Genomic DNA, 23,687 nt, shown 5'->3' with positions numbered 1-23,687 from the left:
GGTCCCCGCTCCGCCACCGCCTCGGCTCCTCGCCTCGCCGCCGCGCCTTCCGGAGGCCCCACGGCGCGGATCGCCGCCGTCCGCCTCCCGGAGGCCGACGGAAGCGGCCCGCGGGCGGCCTCCGCCTCGCAAGGTCGTCACCGCCGCCGCCGCCTCCGCCGCCGCCGGCCGCCGGGCAGTCGTGTCCGTGGGCGGGGGGCAGTCGCGAGACGCGGTCCTGTGGCCCCTGCGTCCCCGGCCGCTCCTCCTCCGGTGGCCGACGGACGCCTATCGGCATGGCACTCCGGCGTCGCTCTCGGCCACTGCCACTGGGCTGCAGGGGGCGCGGTGCGGGCGACAGCGCGCCGTCCCGGGCGCCCTCCTATGGGTGCGGTGGTGCGGCCGCGGAGCCGCAGACGCTTGCTCGCGGCGCGCGGCGGAGTGGACGGCCCGTCGGGGGCCGGAGGAGGTCGCCTCCAGGGCGGAGGCGGGGAAGGGAGCGCAGGAGGGGGCGCGGGCGGGCCCCACTGCGGGCAGCCGCCCCTCCGCCCCCCCCACTACGCCCACCCCCAGCACCATCACACTGCAAAGAGAGAAGAGGTCACTTTAAGGCGGCTTGCAGAATGAAAATCACCACAGTGACATTGTATTTATATGCTGTTAACATAGAGGGAAATATGGATGAGGTATTTCATGCGTTCATCAGCAATATGAAATCGATTATTTGGAGCGAAGACTTCCACTGCGATTGCTGCTCATGCTTGTCCACAGTGAAATGCGCCGCCAAAGAGTGTGCATTAGGATGCAAAACCGCTGACTCGTAGCCGAAATAGGATTTCGTATAGCTCACTCTGAGTCATATAAGGTCTTGTTAGTCTCTTTAAAAATTATTCACTCAAAAACACTGCTTTATCTATTATTCATTTGATATTAACGGTTTTTTATCACAACTTCGAATTTGTATATTTTACTCCCTTCGAAGCAAATTGAATGTAAAGAAACTCCTCAGTTAAGCCCTTAGATCCATTCTTTTATTCCAGCAGTAGTCTGTGCCGTTTTTTTACGTTATTTGGATATAAGGTTGTATGTTGCTTCGTACTAAAATGTTTGAAACTCGAGAAAAAAGTTTTTTCATCCATTAAAATTGCTAGTGGTAAGAAAACTCTGGGAATGAAATAAAATTCTTCCAAGAGGTCTAACAAAAACTAAACATGTGCAATCGATATAATGGACTAGCATGAAAGCCAGCTCTAATTATTCCGTGAATTCTAAAAGAATGCAAGCGAATGCTTTGCTTTATCTTTTGCTGCGTCTTCAAGCAAATGCTTCGATACTCTTGCTTGAGGAAAACTTCCTTAGGAAAGCAAAACAATGTGCGGAAGTCGGAAAAAATGTTAGAAAAGCGAGCTTATCATTCGTTCGCTGAGTAAGCAATTTGAAAGTGCATGCCGTTAGCACATCCTGCCATGAGATAAGCTATATCAGTCGACTCGTGATTAAATTAACTCAAATTGTGCCGGCATTAATACGTGAAAGGAAAATAATGAGAAATAACGTACCATAGAGTCAACTTATTTGGTAACGTCACCAAACTGAGTTGAAAATCATGAAAAAGTTAAAATACGTACTACACTATACAGTTTGTTGCAGGTTCGTTTTGAATACATTTGGAGTTATTGACTTTAACGATGAGGCCAGATTAAATTTGAGGTCATAGATCTGACTCGGATGAAATTTTTATATGGGGGAGGGTGACCACTTCAGATTGAATCTCGTTAAATTTTCGTGGTTTGCAAAACCCTTAACCCCTACTCTACCCTCCCCCCGCCCCTGGCTGCGGCTGTGATTAAAGCTATCATAATAGTAAGAAACGATGAGTTGTCTTCAGTGGTACTCGTATAGTTTCAAATATTCTAATCCTCTGATAAGTTTTCAACTAACCATAAGCTAAAAATATATTTCCGACTTATAGCTTAGCATTGTGTTGCTTGTGTTGATTTATAGCTTATCAAACTGTTCCATTATTGTGTGCAAATATTTCCCGAGTTTTATTTCAACCTTAAATAGAGTAAAAAAATAAATTTTTTGAGGTAGAGATTTTTCTAGTATTTAGTTGAAGACATTAGTCAATTGTGGTGGTCAAGGACAAAAACTGAGCAAAGGAATTTACAACGATATTAAGTGAAACCTCTAGAGGCAGTATCGACCTTATGAAATAATTCAAATAGTTTACAAGAGAAGGTCAGTAATTCAGTAACTATTGCCGACGTTTTAGGCTACAAACAAGACGATATTTGGGATGAGCAGTGTATTTTTTAGTCGACAAAAATATATCAAAATGATTATATTAAGAGCACTGTGTTTTTATGCCCCAATTTATTCATTAATTTATATTACGATATAAAGTGTCGGCAAATAATACACGACGGCTAATATACTGACCCATCTTCGACAAAAATTTCTAAATAAGAGAGAGAAGTTTTGTACGTACTTAAACTGCTCAATGAGCAATATGGAGCAAGAATTAGTCGAAATAGGAATGAAACACACGGCCACGACGACGAAAAAAAGATGAACGAGAGAAAATGCGAGAAGTCAACGCGTTGAGCGGGGGGATTTTTTAGCACTTGTGAAGGGAGAGAGTCCTGCTCGAACCGCTTAGCGATCTCCTGATACGCCGTGAATCTTTAGAGGCTTATGATGTTTGCAATTTGGATTTTTGGGAATCTAGAAAGCCCTCCTGGTGGGAAGCGGTAGAGGAGTTTAAGGTGCAAGTGGACCCAGTGATAGGGAGGAGAACTCGGCGATGAATGGCAGGTGGTGGCTCTCCGTCAGACCACTCGAGCGAGAGTGGGGAGATTAGGAGACGCCTCGCAGAACAGAGGTGCTTGCTTGTCCGGGAATCCTCAAGATGGGAGAGGCTGGACCCCTTCTCCCTCATACTATTCCGTCCTTCTGCCGCTGCGAAGAAGTTTATCAAGGCTGGAATAGCGCACTCGATGTGGAATGAGGAGTTGAGGATTAATACCAAACTAAAATCTATTGCTATTGATCGACGGAAATTGACGGTCGGTCATTTTTAGATGTCCGATACTGCCATTCCGCAAGGCCTTGGTTATCTCGATGCCACAGGGTGGTATTTTGCTTCCCTTTGAAGGTTTTTGATGATTGTCCATTATATTTCCCATCAGGCCTATGTTTTTTAGACTATATCTTTAACTATTAAAAATGTTTTCTCACAGGAATAGGTGATACCTATTCATGACGAGACGCGTAACTAAAGGGGACAAATACATGCTATCATAAGTAATTAATATAATGAATATTATAATAACAAAACTAGCAAAATATACATAGCCCCACATGGTGATCAAAGTAATTTTACTGGTATGTGGGATTTCGCATGTCTGCGAGTTAATGTATTGCATAATAAGTGGCAAAGGACTCAGAGGATAAAATCATTGCTTTGTATATCTGGATGAGGGTAGAGATTTGCAGTAAGAAAAGGGCTGAGGCTTAGATTAATTGGACGTCCAAGGGAATATATTTAATAAAATTAAAAGAAACTTATAACAGATTTTTTAAGAGCGGAGTAGCAATCTTTCCTACATGATAATGATGAACGTTATTCCCTAAAATAAAGAAAAACTATTGGTTGCAAGAGAGGAAAGCCCCCCGTGACAGCAACTTTACCCATGACTACCCGAGTTGTGACCGTTTTTATTTTTTCAAAGCAATTAGTGTCTTTGACAGGAGGTTCTATTTGTCTACTGTAGTGATTTAAATCGGTTTAACTCTCTCTAGCCGCATTTTTGGTCAAAATTAATTTTTATCTGCAAAAAGGTGTACGATAATCTTGATATCCTACAGGGTAGAGAAAGTAATTAAACCTTAATGGTAATGACCTATTTTAATTTCTCTCATTTTAGAGCCGGTGAACCAAGGAAATCATTCCAGTCGGTAAGATATAGTTATTTATGGAGTCAATCTAACTGGCATCGAACGTTGGAATGAAAGCTGACAAGTGTTTTCTAGTTTTCACAACCTTCTGCCTCCATTTTTTTCATTTTCATTTCAAGACTTCATTTTCTGATTTATACTCTATCTTCTCCGTTTGGTATGTGGTCTACCTTCCAATACTGTTCCCATGAACCCTGCACTTATTCTCTCTCCTCACCGCTGACACCTATTATTTCCATAAGTTGTTAACGTGGGTTGTCATCCGGGTGAACAGATCCCATCATAATATGTTAACCTACCCATTTTAACCTATGACTTGAGGTTCGACGAGGTATATCTCCTCGGAATGAATATTTACCACCTCAATCGATTAATAAACTTTGAACAATTCATTCGGCTAATTCATCCAAAATCACGAGATATTTTTCATTCCAAACGGCATCCTCGTTGCCCAAACAATGAGTTCTTTGCATCGATTTGGCGAAGCACCTTTGCTTTTTACATAGCCGCACACATGTCTCCTTCTACTCTCACTGACTGTCACGCGATGCATCTTTAAAGACGACAAGGTCACCAGGTCATGATTCTCTACGCTACAGTTGAGATTCTAACGGCAGGTTGCATGACGTCTTCGCAACAAGGCATGAGCAGGCCGCTCGCGATAGTCGTGAATCCTTTAATACACATCACGTTTTTCTGCGGAAGTATTTATGCTATGGTATATGCAACTAATAGCTACGATAATTTACATTGCCTTGAAATACAATAGAACATTTCATGTACATAAAAAAAACATGAAAAATATTTGCTTGTCTCAAACAATCAGATGCTCATGAAAATCTGAAGACCCTGTGGGATATATAAATTAATTAAACCAAATAGTGACATATTATTTTAATTTTATGTATTTATTTTGTGAAAGTGGGAAAAATGAATTGAAATAGTGAATGTGTTATATGTAATTTCACAATCAATAATTCATCATCATCATCACTGGTCAACAATCCTAGGATTGGTTTGACGCAGCTCTCCACTCAGTTCTCCTATCAGCTAATCTTTTCACACCTACGTATTTCTTCTCTTTCACATCTCTCTTTACTTGTTCCATTTATTTTGTTCGAGGTCTTCCTTTTCCATTCTTGCCTTCCACCTGTCCTTCGACGATTGTCTTCATCAGGCCATCATGTCTCAAGATGTGGCCTATTATGCATGATTAATGAGTGATCGTTTTGTAAGACGACAACGAGCTATTGCATTGGCAATAAAGAAGATCTACTTCTCAATCGCTGAAATAAACAATTATGGATAGTTTAAAATGATCAAGACAAAATTATACCCGTGGTATATTAGTTCCTGCTAGAATTATGACAGATGCTAGCACACCGACTGTGCTAGCATGTGACATAATTGTAGCAGGAACTAATATACCACTGATATAATTCTCTCTTGATCATCATGGTGGGTGCGAGAATCTAAATCCATGAGAGTAAATTCGGTTGTAAATAATCTCGCTTATTTAACAGTTAAAGTATAGAACTGTTGGTTCGAGCACACTGCAGATAATATTCATAATTGCACACAAACATACGATAAGCCTGTGAAAAAGGCTAAGAATACAATTTACACCCTCAGTTTCCCTGAATGAGGAATTCCTAAATCTTATCAATACGCAAAGATAATTTTCCAACGAGTGAATGAGCAAGAAACAAAGTAACATGAGGCAGATTGACTTGCATTTGGTAATTGCCATTTTAAAATTAAATTCGCCAAATTGTTGTAGTAAACACTTTTCCGTAGGATAGCATTGGGAAGATTTACGGCGATACCTACTTCAACATTAGAACCAACAAGGTTAAGACCCTTAAAAATGGAACGAATTGTCAATAATGAATCACTAAGTTAATAATTTGACTGAAGTGTGGAAAATATTTTGTGCACACTTTTATTGCTTTCACCAGTAGAGTGATAATAGTGATAATATCAAATTAAAAATAAACCTCCGGCTGCCAGTAATATCGGACGAAAGTATTTATTATTTTATCGAAAAACATATGTCAGCATCATTTTTCGGAAATCAAAAGGCAATAAAGAAGACCTTTCGACGATAAAGAAGATATCCTTCGACGAGGCCCTGAGAATTAGGATAGCTATTTTTTTTTTACAGAGAAACAATATGAATATTTCTAATAATAAAAAATAATACCAAAGGAGATATGATTACGATGAGGACTTGGAGTTCGATCCCCTGTCCAGGGGAATTTTTTCTCATGGGAGAGAATTAAATTATATTTTTTATTATTTGAAGTCTGCTAGGCAAACTAATGTAATATTTTCGCAATCAGTACAATTCCCCATATTTATCTAATCAATTTTTTTTTGCATTTTCACCCGAAACGAACTACATAACCGGACTCGTTCCCGCATTCGGACTTCTTAATTGACTCCTCCTAATAAGTAACTCAAAGCCATGTTCTTCCACGAAACCCCACTTCCTCTACGTAAGCCACTTCCTCTCCGCAAACCCAGTAACAACTAATTCACCGACTTCCGACCCCTCCCTCTGTTATTTTCAATGGGTGTTTTGATATCGCCGTCCAAGTTAGCAATCTGGCATTCCACGAATCAAAATGTAATGACAGAATATCCTTCGACGAGGCCCTGAGAATTAGAATAGCTATTTTTTTTACAGAGAAACAATATGAATATTTCTAAAAATAAAAAATAATACCAAAGGAGATAAGATTACGATGAGGACTTGGAGTTAGAATTTGAAAATCGTTTTATGAGCTCTTTTCATCAATTGTTATCAGTAACATAGGAAAGTGTGGAAGAGTCGTGCCACGAGAAAGTAAAATATATATTTATGCATTCTTAAATGTTGACAACTCAATATGCTAGTCGTGAATCCGATCACTTAATCAAATCATAGCTAACGAGCCTTGCAAATACTCCTGTAACTTTCGAAGTAGGCCCTATGTTTCATTCAGTTCGCAAAGCTCATGGCCTCTTGGGAGGACAAAGGAAGTCTCCGTATGATCTCAGCTCCTACAACGTCATCTATCCTTAACTGCTGAGGAAGAAACTTTGCGAGCCCAAAAATATATAACAGAATCTTTCTTACTTAGACCACCACGCCATCTTCAACGGAACATAGGCATTGGTCATTGGAGGTGAAGATGGATGGATGGATTGAGTGAATTCTGATTACGTAGAATGATACAGTGATTAATTGAAGATGACACAAAGTTTACTTTATTACGATTGTGAATCCTTTCACTTCCTTCCAACTAATTTCGATTTTATTGCAGCATAATCCCAATATTATCTCATCCTCTGACCTAATCTTAAGAAAGTGTCAGATCCTCATATTACACGTACTTAAAAGTGCTCAACTTTTATGCGTGGAATTCAAAATTCGAGGCCAACATTGAAACCGTCAACTTCATTAATAGAAAAAGTTAGCAAATAAAATACTCATGAAAAGGTTGCATGAAAATCTAAGAACTAGGTCTACTCCTATATTATTGAATGCAATGAAAATTAAATTTATAATCGGTATTAACAGCATGAAAACAAGCTCTGTCGTCGTATTCCCCCAACCGCTATTGTTTACGTATACTACCGCGACATGTTAGCTCAGCGCGGGGGAACACGTGCGCTCATGGGCAAGGCGACCCCGCTCCGCGAGGTGGTCCCACTCGGGGCGGGCGCGGACTCATAATCGCTCCCGCCTCGGCAAGGTCGCGTCCGCCAAGGCGTGAGAGAGAGAGAGAGCCCACGCGCCTCTCATCCACATGTCACAGTCCTTCTTCATCTAGGCGCCAAGTGAGCATAGCCTCCTCCAGCATACTTCACTCCCCTCCCCAACCACAATTACTCCTCCAACACGATCGTTGTGTTCACGCTGGAAGGTAGAACGTCGAGCCCTCGAAGAGTTAGGATGAAAAGTTAGGGGACAAAATAGATATCCCATTCCGCAGTGTAAAATTTTCCTTAACATTACAACTTAGGGCGCATTTAAATCGGTTCTGGAAAATGTCTGCGGCGCGCCGCGATCTAATCATTCCCAATATTTGCAATATAGTATTCACAATCGCGTTTAATAGCAATTAAAAGTTATTATTTTGATAGGTAATACTATCAGGAGAGTAAATTAGGCCAAAAGTCATAATTATAGCCCCTAATTATGGCACATCATTTCTCTGTGAAATTCGGATGACTGTGTCCATCAGCGACACCAGTGGCTACAATTATAAGCCAATTAAATTAGCGGTGTGTAACAAGATTTATTGACCGACTGGAGAATCATCTATTGCAATATCTGTGATGGGCAGAGTGATTTTTGACTCCCGTGTATCGGACTCTTGGAGTACATGTAAAGAAGAGGGTTATATGGGTTACTGCATATGCGACTAAAATTGAAATGACAATCCTAGATTACGCCCTGGGTCTGAATATCTGACCACGACGCAACGACAGCGTAACTTTCATGCTGCTTATTTCCATTGGATATTTTATTACCGACAAATTTAATACTCCCGTAAAAAAAGTATCACTAACTTGATTAAATCTTAGGTAATTTATACCTTACCGCTACTTTCGCTAACCATCTCAATTCACCACAATAATACTGAATTAGTGATTTTCATGTTACCCTCAGCTTTTACTCTAAGCGATCAACGACATCGAAATGTGGAGGCACAACGTTGGACCTTAGGATAATATTGGTTGGCCCAAGATGAAACCTAAAATGCCACTCCAGTCATTTTAACTAATCCCATACTACTTCTTAACGTCAGCCGTAAAATATGCTTAAACTGGCATATAAATATTTTTTGCTTCAACGACGTTACAAATGCAACCGTGGCCAAACTTGGAGGCCGTTATCAGCAAGAACAGTGATGTCAGGAGTGAGAGGCTGAGTCAGGAATGGGAGGCGAGGCTGAATATGAAACTGAGGGGAAACGAAAGCCCTCAGTCGGTGACGACCATTGCACACAAGCGGTTTAACGTGGAGGTAGGTAAATAATGCACGGACTAGGCATTGCTCGTCGGCGAAAACGATCTGAAGACAAAGCTGATCACGCACTTGGCTAGCCGATCAGTGCCTTTATGTTCAACGGATGGGTAAATAGCTAGAAATCGCTAGATAGATCTTTCTCACATATTAGAGTGTCTGATCGGTTGTGGCTTATCATGCATTTATAAAAAGTGTATTTCCCAACACTTCATAAGTGTATTCATCGCCGTCAACGACTTTGACGAAATAATGGACGAACTACATCAATGAGCTTCACATTTGTGCTCAATCCCACGCATATGTCCCTGATCACCTATATTGTGGTTACCAAATACAGGAAGCTTTTGGGAATATAGAAACATGACCTGCCGTACTTATAATTAGCTCACGCAATTACTTGCGAAAAAGTAATTGTTGCAGAAAAAATTGATGCAAGATTCCGTTACCTACTTCATTTCTTCATCCACCAAAGAGTGAAATTTTCAACCACACTAGTATCTAAATGGAATTAAAACTAGAAGAGCAAACTCTTCATTGATCTTTATGCTTTTTATAGGATTATCATCTTCATTCAGGGCCTTAGAACCCATTTCACGATAAACTTGGTTAATGAAACAAACAACTTGGTACTTTCCACGTAGTTTTCTATGTAGCCCGAACGATTTCAACGACAAATCGTCAATTGGTGGGGCAGGAGGGGGCAACAAACGAGGAAGAAAGTTGTTCTATTAACCATGTTTAACATACGGAATTTCTACGATGCATCGCATTCATACATTAATTTAACTCTATTTCACGGGGTAGGCAAAAATTGATTTTTTTCCTCCCTCCTAGAAAAATTAGGACACAGAATTTCGGGTTCGCCGGCTGAAATCTCTATTTTTGAATAAATTTATTAAGCAACAGGGGTCGTGATACACTGAAAATTCGATCTTAACACATGAAAAATACCTCATCTTCAAGAGACAAAGCCAACTAAGCACAAGTTGTTTCATTTGACAATGCTTAACGAACGGAATTTCCATGAAGTATCGCCGATGTAATTTAATGTATTTCTTATTCACGATTTTGGTAAATTTTGATTTTCCTCCTTGCGACATCCTACTAGTTACGATTTCAGTTTATATGTGTTGCAGGTTAACAACTTAAGAAGTTGTTAAGGGAAATCTAAGACATTAGTAACCAATTTTTTTTACCTGAAGACTGATCCAAAAGATACTATTTAGGGTTCCCATTGTTTCCTTAAACACTGGTACATTCGGCACTATAGATTTATAATTATAGGACATAAAATTTAAAAACGGCTCAATGTAAAAGATTCTGGGATTTAGCTACTTATGTTATTTGTAATATTTAATATTCCAAGGTATCGCCTCTCCATTACCACCACCTGAAAATGGAAATATGTCCTCCTCCGGAGAGATAATTTCTACTGAAGGATGGATCTAGTAGAATATTGCGAAATTACGATTAATTGTATCAATTAGACTTACGGGTATGTGCCACGCCAATAATCAGAAACTAGGTGGTTCAACATTCCTATGAATAAGCGATCAGAAGAGTTGGCCACGAGAGGTCGGGCTAAATGTCCTGGCTCCTCTCGCGGCGGCACCGTTATGTCTAATTTATCATCATGAGCCGCAAATGCTTCAATCAAGAAAAAAAAGATGGGTTAGTGTCACCACTTTAGCCCATACAACATTACGGATTGTCATATGAAGTTCCCATAAATATAGCGAGGAAAGCCTAATTCATTCGCGATATATTGGTAATAATTACAAGTATGTATTTATCAGTACTAAAAAATTATTAGCTGTAACATAGCCAAACGCTGTTGTAGAACAGCCAGTGGAACAGTAAGGAAGGCAGTTTTCGAAATTTCACGAAAATTACACTGACTTTGTTTTTTGGAGGAACTTTCTGAAATGGGTGCATCATTCCACATTTTCCAGTCGCATTTTTGACTCTTTCAAAAACAAATTTTTCATTACAAGAACTAACTTCATGATGCTAAAATGTTCTGGGTATTTGGAGTAGACTTCTCTAAACGTTGGCTTGAATCAAAATTTTAAATATTTTGCATTTACATCATATATGTGTATATTTTCCAATTAAAGATATAGGCTAAGGCTGACAATGCTCTACTACACACACCTAGAAAATTTAAAAGGCTTAGCGTACATTTTAAATGAGTAATTTGTCACGAAAAATGACTAGTTGAGTAGGAATGATACGTCATCACAAGACTCAAAACCACGGAACTCTAACAGTCTGGTTTCACGTTCCACACAACTTCGGAACACTTGTCGCGTTTCATTGGGAGTGGCACATAATGTCGATGCTGAGTTTACATCTTACCGTCCGCCCACTCGTCATCGGTTTTCCACCTCAACCAGCCGTTTTGCAAAGGCGCGAGAATGGCCTCGGCTGTCGCCCGCCTCCCTCCAGATAACAGGGCCAACGAACGTGTCGCCGCGCGCATCCGATCGGCCCATTTGACGCCTTCCCGCTGCTCGAGGGAGGCGGCAATAAGATACCGGTATCGGCGCGAGACCTGTCGGCTTCGCCCATTTTTTTAACGCCCTTCCCTCGGTGAGAATGATTTTGTTTGCAAGAAGTGTTTGGTTCCCCCGCCTGGAGAATTATTCGGAGCCCACATTGCATTAGCGGGTCGTCCCGCCACGAAAAAGGCAAGGGAGCGAGGTGTAAGTAATGGATCCCGATGGTCATTTATTTTTCTCGCGACCCGAAATGAAAGAAGAGCGTAATGGAGGATCGGGCGTGGGTATTCGGGGTAGGAATGGTGCTCCAAGGGGAGTAAAAAAAAACTAAATGTCTCTCGCTCTCCTGCACTTAAAATAATTGAAGGATGAAGACAATCTTTGAGTGCAATATTGCACTATAAACAAGGTGATAAGGGCTAGCACCTGTGAAACAAGTTCTGAAGGCCAAGGCATCGAGGGAGATCACCCAGCAGTATTGTTTAAGGGCGTGGAATTCCTCAGTATGCCTTCCTATTTTTTACCAAAATCTTCAATATATTTTCCCATTAGTGTCCTTTTCCCTGTTTAAAACAGAAGTTTTGAAGAGGAAAATTGTGTCAGTAACATAATTAATTTTCTGGGGCATAAAATTATACATAGAATTTATCCTTATAGCTGTTAATGTTTAGACGCAGGCTCTATAAACGATTCTGTTTATCATCTTGGAATAGTTTCATTCGATATTTCCTCATCCATGATATCAATACCGAAGAAACAATGGAGTATGAAACTACGGCAAGGCCGATTATGAATCAAGATGTCATTATTTAGATTGTATGATCTAAATCGATGATTGTTTAGATCAAGAGAGCTTAAGCTAAGAATAATGATTAGTTTATGATAAGGAGAGAGACTTTACGGGGGATGAAGACTAGAGGAGAAAGCATGGTCTTACTGCACTCTTTAACTAATGACACGGGCTGGATAAATGGATACCTGTGTTCTTATCGTACTACAGAGGTAGAGTAACAGCTTGCTCCCGGCTCCCCTCCTCACTGCAACAATTTTTCTTTTTTCCTACTGAATCTTTCAAACATTTCCTTCGACGCCCACCACAACTCCCAACCTCAAAATGGATAGGAAGGGGAGCGAGGAAATTTAATATATATGTAAAACCATTAGCTGTATAAAATTCAGCACGGTGGCCGAGAACAGTTTCCACGGGGAGGAGGACCTGAGGAAGGGCCAAAAGGTTTCCCCAAAAGGTCGGGAAGGCGTCTCAATGCCTTTGCATACAAGTAGTATTTCGCCTTTCAGAAACAATAAAATATAAAAGGAAGTTGGAGGCGGGTCGGGAATAAAGAGACGTTGGGTTGGGGAATGGATTGGTCGAGGAAAACTTAGGGGGGGGGGGGAGGAAGGTGCCAGGGGGTTCCGCGGTAAAGAGATTTGAGCCCTAGCAACCGCCAAGCGGTGTTTCGTAAATAATTTAAGCGATGTCGTCGGCAAGAAAAGAAACGACACGCATTCTCCGCGCAAATAAGGTGTCGCGTGAACGAACGAAGGGGAGCCGCTTCGTGAGGAGGAAAAAGCGCGGACAAAACACGCACGCATTCCGTCGACCTTTGCCGCGATGTTTATCGTGGTTAAGTTTATCCCTCGCCCATTTATTTCCTACGAGGAAGAATGATGAGAATAGACAGAATATATTGGAATGAAATGCTTATGGAGGAGAATGGAACGAATTAGTTATAAAATCGTACGATGTGGGTAAAATTTTATTGGATTCTTTGCATATTAAAATAAGAGCACTACTTTTGTATTTTCCTTTACTTTATTAGAAAATTCTGCGACTGGTTTCGATTGTTACACAAAGATAAGGGCAATGTTTTTGGACTTCTTCCGAATTTTTCAAAGTAGTTTCCAAGCTCCTGAATGGTAACAAATGATGTTTCAAATTCATACAAACCTTGTCATAAGGTACGCATCACTTTGATTCTGTCACATTTAATATTATGAAGTTGATTTCTGTGCATTTAAAAATGCGCATCATTTTACTATTTTTTCTATCAGGAGCCAAGTATACTTATTCGCTGCCCTATGTTCAGCCACTATCCTCTTCACCGTTCAGTAAAATTAAAAAAAGTTTTAAGTAAGCTTACAGCACAGACGATTTTTGGGCCAGAGCTGTCTGGTATGTCCCAGAAATCGGTTGTCACGGGTGGCGGAACTACATGGGTTAACTAAGATTTACTATTTTCGTAGCCAACTTTTAACTTTGTCACATGCCTACAATAAATTTGAATGCCACCAGCTATTGATCGCGGTGAGGCATGAATAGAACATTGTCCATTCTCGAGGGTGGACTACATGATCCTTGTACCCAAACCAATTATCCAATGTGGCCCCAAATGCTATTTCTACGCGCAGATGCCATATTGGCCATTCTGCCTGCCATGCGCTGACTCTCCCCTCCATCCTTACCATTTGCCCCTCTACCACACATTACCCTGCAGTTGATCGCGTATGCCTCGAAATTTACAGTAGACGATTCTCCATTCAACCAATACATGTTCTTTCAACCAGCGGTAAGTAATCTTCAATAGGCTTACAAAAGTCGTCACTCTGGTCGCTGACGCCGAAATTCATGGGAAAAATGAGTTATAATAAGTGGTGTTTACCGAAATTTACTTTAAGGCCTGTTTACACGATACTTTAACCCGTATGAGTTCATGTCTGCTTGCGTGACTGATTTTTGTGGAGCGGAGCGGAACATGTAAGACAGCATGAACCAAATTAAAACAGGTTCTATTTTCCATTCATGCATTTGCACAAGTTGGGTGACTACACGGTGCATTTTCGTGTTCATTCAGGCGTTCATATTTTAGACATTACCTCGTGCGGGCTAATATACCGTATAAACAGGCCTTCAGTGTTGGTATTACCCATAAAATTCATAACCATCAAATAGTATTCCTTGCGAGTGCAAATAGTCTATTGCGTAAGTGGGTGTTGAGAATAAATGGATGCACTCTTCACCGCATAGCGGACATTTTTGAAAAAAAATTTAAACTCTTAAATAAGTGGAAAAATAAATCAAGCATAAAAAATAACTAGGGTCTCCTCTATGCAAAGGGCTCAATTTTTTTACTTTATTTTTTTTTAGAAAAGGCCGTAGAAATAGTCGGTCGCTCGCCAGAAAAAGAGTCACTCTCTCTGCTGTGGGATCAAAATTACCCATCGTGCCGAATGAACGGATCAATTTATTTCAAAACAATTATTTATACAATGATGTACCCAAAGTATCTCATGCGTTATTTCTCAAGCAATGTAATTGATTTTACCTCAACTTCTTTTTAAACTGTATCTTTTGCGTCTGAAACCTTAGCCGAACTTCGGGAACGCAGCGATGGGAAGTGTGAAAAGCTGAGTAAGGAGAGGTGGAGGGAATGATAGAAGGGAGTTGGACGGGCAGGGGGAAGATTGGAAAGAGGAAGACATGACATCGCACGACATAGTGACGCTTCATCGCTAACGACTCGTCTCATCGGTCGGCCTCCGCGGGCGGCCAACTCCGTGCTCGGACGGAGCAGTTCTCGTTTCCTCCTCAAGAATATCACTGCCATAGGGGGTTATCCATTCGGCCTCAAGGTATTTTGTCACCCACAGGGAATTTAAATGGGCTTAAAATGACGCAACTCTCATCGCTGACGGACAGAGCAGTGGCGTAGCCAGGAGGAAGGGTCCGGGGGGTCCGGACCCTCCCCGGAAATGTAAAAACACAATTATTTTTCTCCATAAAAGATAACAAAATACTGAAAAATCATGAATTTACAAAATATTTTTTTAACAAATGAAGTTTTTTCGATAGTGAAAAGCATTAAAATTAGTTAAAAACCCTCTACTTAGTACACTGTTTTTCAAACATTATCCCCCTGAATTTGGACCCCCCCCCCCACCCCCCCGAACGAAATTCCTGGCTACGCCACTGGGACAGAGCTATCCGAGTTTCGCAAAGAAATAAGCTGAAAATATTGGAGATATTGACTGAAATTTAGATTCGTGGCGATAAAATGTAGCAAATTTATTGCTTTCCAATGTTTATCCTCGCGACTGCTAAAACTATATTGTGATTATTGAAAAGAAATGGATCACTGCAACGCGGAAATTTTTGAAATCGTCAAAATCAACAAAAACGAAGCAACAAAAATTAACCCTCCATGCACGAACATTGCAATAGATAAAAGGTTCTACCGTCGGCCTCCATATATGCTCTCACTCACTGCGCATTTTAATGGATTTACTAAAGTCGCCACTCGCGTCGCTGACGAGCAGAACGATCCGAATTTATTACAAATGGTGCAGGACTGACACTACCTTTCGCGTTGATGTGATCTAACAAATTATATTACTAGACAATGCAATTCCTCGCGATTGCAAATTTTATATCGTAGATATTGAAAATGAACGGTTTGTTCTGCTCGTCGTCGTGCAGACAGACTGGATCGTCGAGCTGTGGACAGTTTTGAAAAAAAACACGGAAAAATTCAACAAAAACGAAGCAACAAAAATCAAATCTCCGCGCAATGAATCGTCTGGGTGCCTTCTGCATGAAGTCCCATTGAGCGTAGCGTCCGTGCAGAGCAGTTTGCAACTCCTTCCCATCGCTCGTCTTTCGGGAAAAAGAATCAGAAGGAGCAGCCGCCTCCGTTTCCTATCCGTGTGTGCATTCTCCTTCTTCCTCATAGGGCGGCGTTATATTTTCGGAGACCCAGTTCCTCCCCTCCCCCCCTTCCCCTACCTTCCCCCACCCTTTCCTCCCTCCCGCCCGCAGTTGAACCACCCGGCACCCTCCCTCCACCCCACCCTGTCCAGAATAATGCCGGCGTGTATATTTGCATTTGTGTACGCTCGTATTTATGCGAGAAAGGATATTGGTGGACGTGAAGACGTCGTTTCCACGGTTCGCTCTCGCCTCTTGCTCGAACGTTTTTGAATGCGTCGCCCTGTCGATTTTTTTTAACCCGGCCGTACAAATTTACGTCTCCCGAAAGAGAAACTTCTCTCCGTACTCAATGTATTTCATCTGCGATCTCCGAATGAAATGCCAATGTAACGGTAATAATCATTAAGACACATTTGTTCGAAACCGCGTAAGTCTACAATATTTGAACATTGATTTAACATTAAAAGCAGTTTATTTTCCGTCTGGATCACTTCGCCTTCATCGGCCTTTTTTTCCTGACTTGCTACTGGTTGAAATCTTTCACCATCATATTGAAATTAGCAGATCATAAAGAGTCAACTTACACCTGCCACTTAAATTTGAAAATTAATTGAGTATTTCTTCAAATGAAAATTATTGATCTATTGGAGATAGGGAAATTTTCACAAAGGTATTCTACATCCTTGAACATTTCAAAATTATCGCTTCAGTTTTAAACAAAGAAATTCTACTCGAGTAAAAGAATTAATGCAACTGATTGAGCAGGAATAATGTATGCTCAAAACAACGACAACTTCACCACCTATCTTTTACGATGCAAGCCCATTCTGCGAGGGCATTTATCGCGGTCATTAGGGCTGGATTACGCATTTTTCTGCTCCCGGTTTGGTCGGTAACGCAGGTCTCTTTGCATCCAGTCATTATGGTTGCCGACTCCGAATAAATTGTTTTATGTCCTACCCATTTATAGAGACGCTACCATTAAAACTTCGTTCGCTCTTAAACCTTTGTATAGACAGCACCTGTGAATTGGCAGGACTCAACTAAAGACAGTTGCTGCGCGAATTCGCATAAATAATGTCGCGTAAATCATCTCCAGCTCTACTTATGGTATTTGTACGCAAATGAGGGTACTATTTCCTCTTGTCACACTGAATAAATCCATGCTCATACTCTTATGATTATAGCTTTCTCCATTGATCCAAATAAATGAGCCTGTATTTCTGCCATTTCTTGTACATTATTGTTTTCAAAAGCAGACATACAGACTTAAATGAAGTGCGTTCCTCAGTATTACTTGTCGCAAATCTTTGATCTCACGCATAAAAAGATTCTTGGTCCCTTTAAAGTCAACTTTTAACGATAAGCGACCATAGCTTCGGATCACGTACGTAACCATATTCAATGTTCTTCGGTGCCTTTGCAATGATACAAGATATCGAAATCATAGTCGATTTACACAGAATTTGTACAGAAAAATCCAATTCTCTATAATATTACGCGTGATGCAATATTAAATTTCGTGCACTCATTCACTCAACCAAGGAGACTATAAGGAAAACCCCCCAATAAATTTTTTGGCGATGGTATTCAGTGTGATCAATACAAATCACGCCCCTCGAAAACCCTCCCCTCTCTCCAAATATACCCCTCTAAAAATTTATTCTGGCTCCTTTAATTTCGCGAGAGCATAGTAACATAGTGAGCAGAGTGATTAACCTCAGCGTTCAATTCCCGACTGAAGCCTCGGACATCCCAAAAGAAAAATCACTCGATTGCGAGGTTGCCCAGGGAAAGGATCTGGTCCCTAACCCAGAAAGTATAAAAAATCGCACACCTGTGGCCTAGTCTATGTTCAATAGCACCACCTTCCCTTATCCCGACCAACTTGTGGATTTAATTACCGAGTTCTTTGACTGGTGGTTTTACTATGGCGCACGACATCGAATCCAAGCCTGATTTCTGTTGAATTCGTAAGGAAAATTTACTGTAACCTACATAGCTTCATTTAATTTTAAGTAGATTCCATGAAGCAGCCCCTCTCCACTTATTTCCTACATTCTATTCTTTTCCCTCTTGAAGTTGATAGTAATTCATATTTTCTACAGGTTTTAATTCAACACAGACGAGAATGGTTTAACCGAGTGAGCGACGTAGTCATGTATCACGAACCTATCGTCCATAAGTATGTGCAGTACGTGACTATGGTTCATAAATATGTGAGCCTCATTGTGCGAAAAACCCAGAGAGGAAAAATCATTCGCCTTGACCGGGATTCGAATTCAGCCTTAACTGGCTAAAGCACTCGGCCGGAAATCGAGGGATCCGGGTTCGAATCCCGGTTAAGGCGAATGATTTTTCCTCTGGATTTTTCGCACAATTTGTGCATTGCGGGTGACTCCGTAAAAGTTATCACCGTGGCTAGTACCGGTATACTTAAATAAATGTGAGCCTCATGTATCATGAGTCTTAATTGCCTTCATTTTTCAACCAGGAGGCTGGCTTAGATCGGTGAGGGTAAAGCTAACACCAACTTAGCCATAGGCGTGCCTAATTCCCATATTCAAGGTAGGGGGGGGGGCGAGTTTCTTTCCCTGGGTCATCTCGAACGCCGAGGACTTTATTTCAGGGTGTCCGAAGTCATTGTCCAGAAGTTTGTGAACCGTGTGACAATGGTACAAGTTTGTGAGCCAATACTATGACGCTCAGTCGTCGAAACCGCGGTCGGTATTAAATAAATATCTGTGGAATATACAAAGTATTATCAAATTCAATTTGGGCAGCACATTAGAGGAAAACGGACACAGTAGCAAGGACATCAGAAAGCGAATTGCACTAGCAAATGAGGCGTTCATGAATAGAAAGGAGCTTCTGCGAGGATCGTTATGTAAGAGTTTAAAGAAAAGGTGAGTGAAGAGTTTGATCTGGAGTGTAGCTCTCTACGGTGCGGAAACGTAGACACTGAGGAAAGAAGACGAGAGAACATTGGAGGCATTCGAGATGTGGGTATGGAGAAGAATGGAGAGGGTAAAATGGACGGAGAGGAAAAGGAACGACGAAGTGCTGGACATGGTGGGTGAGGAGAGCCAGCTTTAAGATAAGATACGGAGGAGACAGAAGGGTAAAATGGACGGAGAGGAAAAGGAACGACGAAGTGCTGGACATGGTGGGTGAGGAGAGCCAGCTTTAAGATAAGATACGGAGGAGGCAGAAGGACAGAAGGTATGGATGGAGTTAGTGCTTAGCGGGGAGGGGATGTTGAAAATGGTGTTAGAGGGTAGAATGTTTGGGAAACGAGGGAGGGGAAGGAAAAGAATAGGATTTTTAGATAGATTGAAAGGGATTATTCCTTACAGTGAATTAAAGAAGACAGTGCTGGGAGGAAAGGGAGTCTTCCAGGTCACTTCTTGAACACTCCATGGAAACCTACCCTAATCGGTAGAGTACTAGAATAATAATAAAATTCAATCTGAAAATTTTCCACCAAGTGACGCCTGAAGGAGTTTCTTCTTTCATTCTTTTTTCCTCTCCCTCTTCCCCCCCTCCTCAAACATCTCCCCCCCCCCCATCCCTTCCCGTCCTATCCAGCCGTTCCCCTCACCCTATCTGCAGCGACACATATTGAGGAATTACCATGTGGGCGAGCAGTCTGCTCGGAACACCTGGACGCCCTCTCTCTCGGAAATGGCGGCTTCCTTTCTGGATCCGCGCGGCGCGGAGTGCTCTCACAAACGGCGTTCGTTCCGATTGCAAAAGGAGGAGTGGAGGGGCGGGCATCCCTCGAGCAGAAAACCACCACCTCGCCCACGCACCGATCCCTTTCCCGACGGCGGTGGCGGTGACTGCAGTAGCGATTGGTTTATTGACTAAAAGGTAACGTGGACGGGAGGAGATTCGCCTCGACGCTTTCCCTCCTGAATGAATACCTTCATTTGTCATGCTAAAAGTCTTGAAAATTTACATAAAAGCAATTCGAGTGGATACTGAACATCTTTTGATGATCGTGCGGGTATTCTGTCTTACGTTTTTGTCCTGTCCTAAATTTAGCCCGTTCATGAGCTAAAAATACTTTTTTAGGCATCACTTCATGTTTTAACCCAAACGTTGGTTTGGATAGGTGAGGGTGGAGCTCACCCCATCTTAACCACAGGCGTGTGAATATCCTACATTCAAGATGGTGGGCCAGTACCTGAGCCATCTCGCTCTTCGAAGATTTCATTTGGGCGTGTCCGAAGGCTTCGCTCGGTACTTGATCGAGGGAATTTCAAATCAGCAGCCAAGCACTCGACCCACCGGGCTACCGCGCTCCCTTATTTTGCCTCATTAACTCTACTCATTTTGATTCTATTTTGAGAGTAAGAAAAAATAGAGAGCCAGGGAACCTCTACAAAAACCCTAAATATACTGACAGAAATAATAGTCATAGGTAGGTGGTTATTTTTCGGGTTCATTCCGCGTTGACTCATATTTTGCGGACGACAGTTTCGGGCGCGTTCCAGCTCCCGTCCGTCCGTCCGTCTTTTGGACCCGAAGACGGGAGCTGGAACGCGCCCGAAACTGTCGTCCGCAAAATGAGTCAACGCGGAATGAACCCGAATAACAATCACCAATCAACTCACCGCAGAAGCCTCCGTAATAATAGTAATAGGTAGGTATATTACTCGCAACTATATTGATAGAGTAACAGGTCTAGGTGGTCGTGTCAGAGAGTGCGTGAAAGCCGAATGGGTACAAAGACATAACAAAGACATCCATGTGGTAAAAAAAATTGAGAGGAAGACCTAGTAAAAGTTGGCTGGCTGGCTCAGAGGATGGTTTAAGGAGGAACGGTGTGAAGAGGTGGAGAATTAGGGCAAAAGATCCCGACGTATGGTCCCACAATATCGCAGGGGTCAAAGTTGTATAAGGACTGCATCGCCGAAGAGCAAATACATTGCACATCAGAATAGGCTGGCCCAAAAAAATGCCTCTTGATCCATAGGCAATCTATGTCGCTTTGAAGTAATAAGGAAATTTTCATTCTCAATTCATAGAAAAAATCAACTCGTTATTGATCCTTATGATTATTTATGGTTGTGACGACTAAATTCATCTCTTAAGGTACCAGAGGAGATAGAAAGTAATTTATAAACATATTCATCATATAAAAATGGAGTAAATCTGTATTACAGCCATTTGGAAACAATGTTTAGTTTAATATAGACGAAGCATGCAGTAAATAAGTTCGTAAAACTTTTATTATTAGGGATTAATTAGAAGTAATTAACAAATTCACTCGCCGTTTAATGGTCTGTAATATAAAAGACTACTCAGGACTATTTTTTTCAATTTATATGAAAACCCAGACATTCTAAGTGAGGAAAAAATGTATTCCTATTCGCAGTTTGCGACGCCAACATTCTGAGCGATATCTAGACTTTGTTCAAGAACACCAATTGGCCTTAGCCCCAACAGTTTTGCAAAGACGCTAATATTAAAAGGAGGAAGTAAACTTATGGCAGGGAGTAAAATGTAAATTACCTGATTTTTCTATCAGCAAGGCTAAAAGAAAACTTTTGATCATGATTCAGATACAAGTTTACGAATACAATCATTAAATGTACATTATTTTTATATCATAATCTGAAAGAAAATCTATTTATAGTAAGCCTAGAAGGGTGGCAATGTGATTGCCTAGAATAAAAAAATGTACCTCTTCACTCTAAATGTGAGCTCATGGCTGCTTACAAATAACGTAGATATGCAAAAAAAATCGATATTTATCGCTCAAAAAACATTTAACACTACTATAGATTTATCTTCCACGCAAAGTATGGGCTGTATCTGGTAACCTGTGGCAACAAGTTGCGACCCTCATCCCAGGGGACTGACCGATTCGACGCACACTCTCTAGCTAATGCAGCACCCTCAATCGCATCAACTCCGTGACCATTGATTTGAACTAATGGCTCAATGGCCATTAGTTCAAATCAATGGCCAACGATGCACCCTCCGGCGGGGACGCGCTGAACGCCTAGTGGACCATAAATCAGGGCACGACCTAATGACTGGCGAGTTTAAAAACACCTGTTTCCTTTTTCCCATCGACCTCCATCGAATACCGTGATACGTACAAATCTATTCAATGAAACTCATACCCTCGGGTGGTTACATTGTATCCCAGCCTGCAATATTATTAGTATCTGTCTTACAAGATATCTGGTTTTACAGTCAGATTGACTGAGGTCTTCACTAAGTAGCTGTTATGAAGGAAGAGACATCACTGAGCCCATATTCTCGACATTCAGAAAAATATCATCCTCCAACGTTAGTTACAAACGAAAAAAAAAACTAAATAGCAATAGAAATAAATAATAAAAAGCATTAACTTCGGGTCCGTTGTTTCGCTTGCATACTTTACGATTCGTAACATTTCTCTCTCTTCCTGTTCAACCTCTCGACAACAATTACTTTTATTTAGCTACGAATACAGGAGTATTGATTTTTCACTCACCCGGCTATAATATATTACGAATATGAAGGATTTTTTCTAGATTTATGTAAACACAAGGGAAATTTTTCTCTGTCATCTGATTTTCTTGTAATACGATCGGTTGCGACGCCTTTGCGTCATTAGCCGGTGAAAACGGAATCTATGAATTTGAAGTTTCGGAAACGCTGCCACGCCCTGCGCTGGTTCTTCATTACTTACACGCATAGTGAATTAAATTGTGAATTGGAAGGTTCGGAAAGGCTCTTCGCTTATTATTTACAGATGTTCGTCCCGGATGACCATCGCATTGAAACGAAACCCCAAGGCCGTTTTACGTGGGGCACGGAATTGCGCAGGTTAGAGCTGCATTTATTTCTAAAATGGCGTGGAATTGCGCGAATGCATAAACGAAATTAGAACAGGGGCTATTTTGCCGTCTCGCATGCACGCATTCTCGCATGTGTTCTAGCAATTCACCGCTTTACACGACGCAATTTTGATTTCGCCTTCCCTTGTACGTCAGATTGCGCAATTCCGTGTACCGTGTAATACGGCCTTCAGAGTAAGCGTATCCAAGAACGTTTAAGGTGTCCGAGTCCAAGAGCTGAGACCAATGATGCAACCCCAGTTTAAGCCTCGTAATAGGAAATGAAAAATCTGGAAAAAGGAATACTTGTAATAGACTTTATCAAAGTCCTACTACTTCTTCATATTCATAAGTTATTAATTAAATGGGAATACAGTTTACAATAAAAATAAAGAACGTGAAAACAAACGCTACCTACCGATGCAGTCAGCCAATCACACCCATCTCATTATCAACCGTGAATGACTCCTTTCTCCCTCAACTCAAACCTCCGCCAATGCGCTGCGCCGACGAAACATTCGGCGCGGGTGCGCACGCGTTCGGGGCGAGTCCCCAAATGGCGCTCGTGTCGCACGGCCGGACTCGAAGTTACCTCCCTGTCGGCTGGAGCAAGAGGAGGAGTGAAAGGCGCAAGGGTCCGGCGGCGCCGCGGGAGGCAGGAGGGGAAGGGGCGGCACCAT

At 41.6% G+C, this 23,687-nt stretch overlaps 1 protein-coding gene across 1 annotated transcript; it reads right to left on the bottom strand.

The window, feature by feature from the left end:
- Window positions 1–361: 361 nt before the first annotated feature.
- Window positions 362–23,687, bottom strand: LOC124153991. The gene is made up of 2 exons (XM_046527493.1): window positions 23,496–23,687; window positions 362–562 (listed from the first exon to the last, which is right to left on the bottom strand). Exons 1-2 carry the CDS (start codon window positions 23,685–23,687, stop codon window positions 362–364), a joined length of 393 nt encoding a protein of 130 aa, XP_046383449.1.

This window comes from Ischnura elegans, chromosome 1 (assembly GCF_921293095.1).
Source record: "Ischnura elegans chromosome 1, ioIscEleg1.1, whole genome shotgun sequence".
NCBI lineage: Eukaryota > Metazoa > Arthropoda > Insecta > Odonata > Coenagrionidae > Ischnura > Ischnura elegans.
The sequence above is the reverse complement of the archived record's forward strand: the minus strand, read 5'-3'. Positions and strand labels throughout refer to the sequence as shown.

What these genes read in the sequence shown, in the direction of transcription:
- LOC124153991 (XM_046527493.1), bottom strand. Translation starts at nt 23,687, where the DNA reads ATGGTGCCGCCCCTTCCCCTCCTGCCTCCCGCGGCGCCGCCGGACCCT. An exon ending in GGCGCAGCGCATTGGCGGAG is followed by an intron (nt 563 to 23,495) that starts GTTTGAGTTGAG and finishes CTCTCTTTGCAG; the next exon opens with TGTGATGGTGCTGGGGGTGG.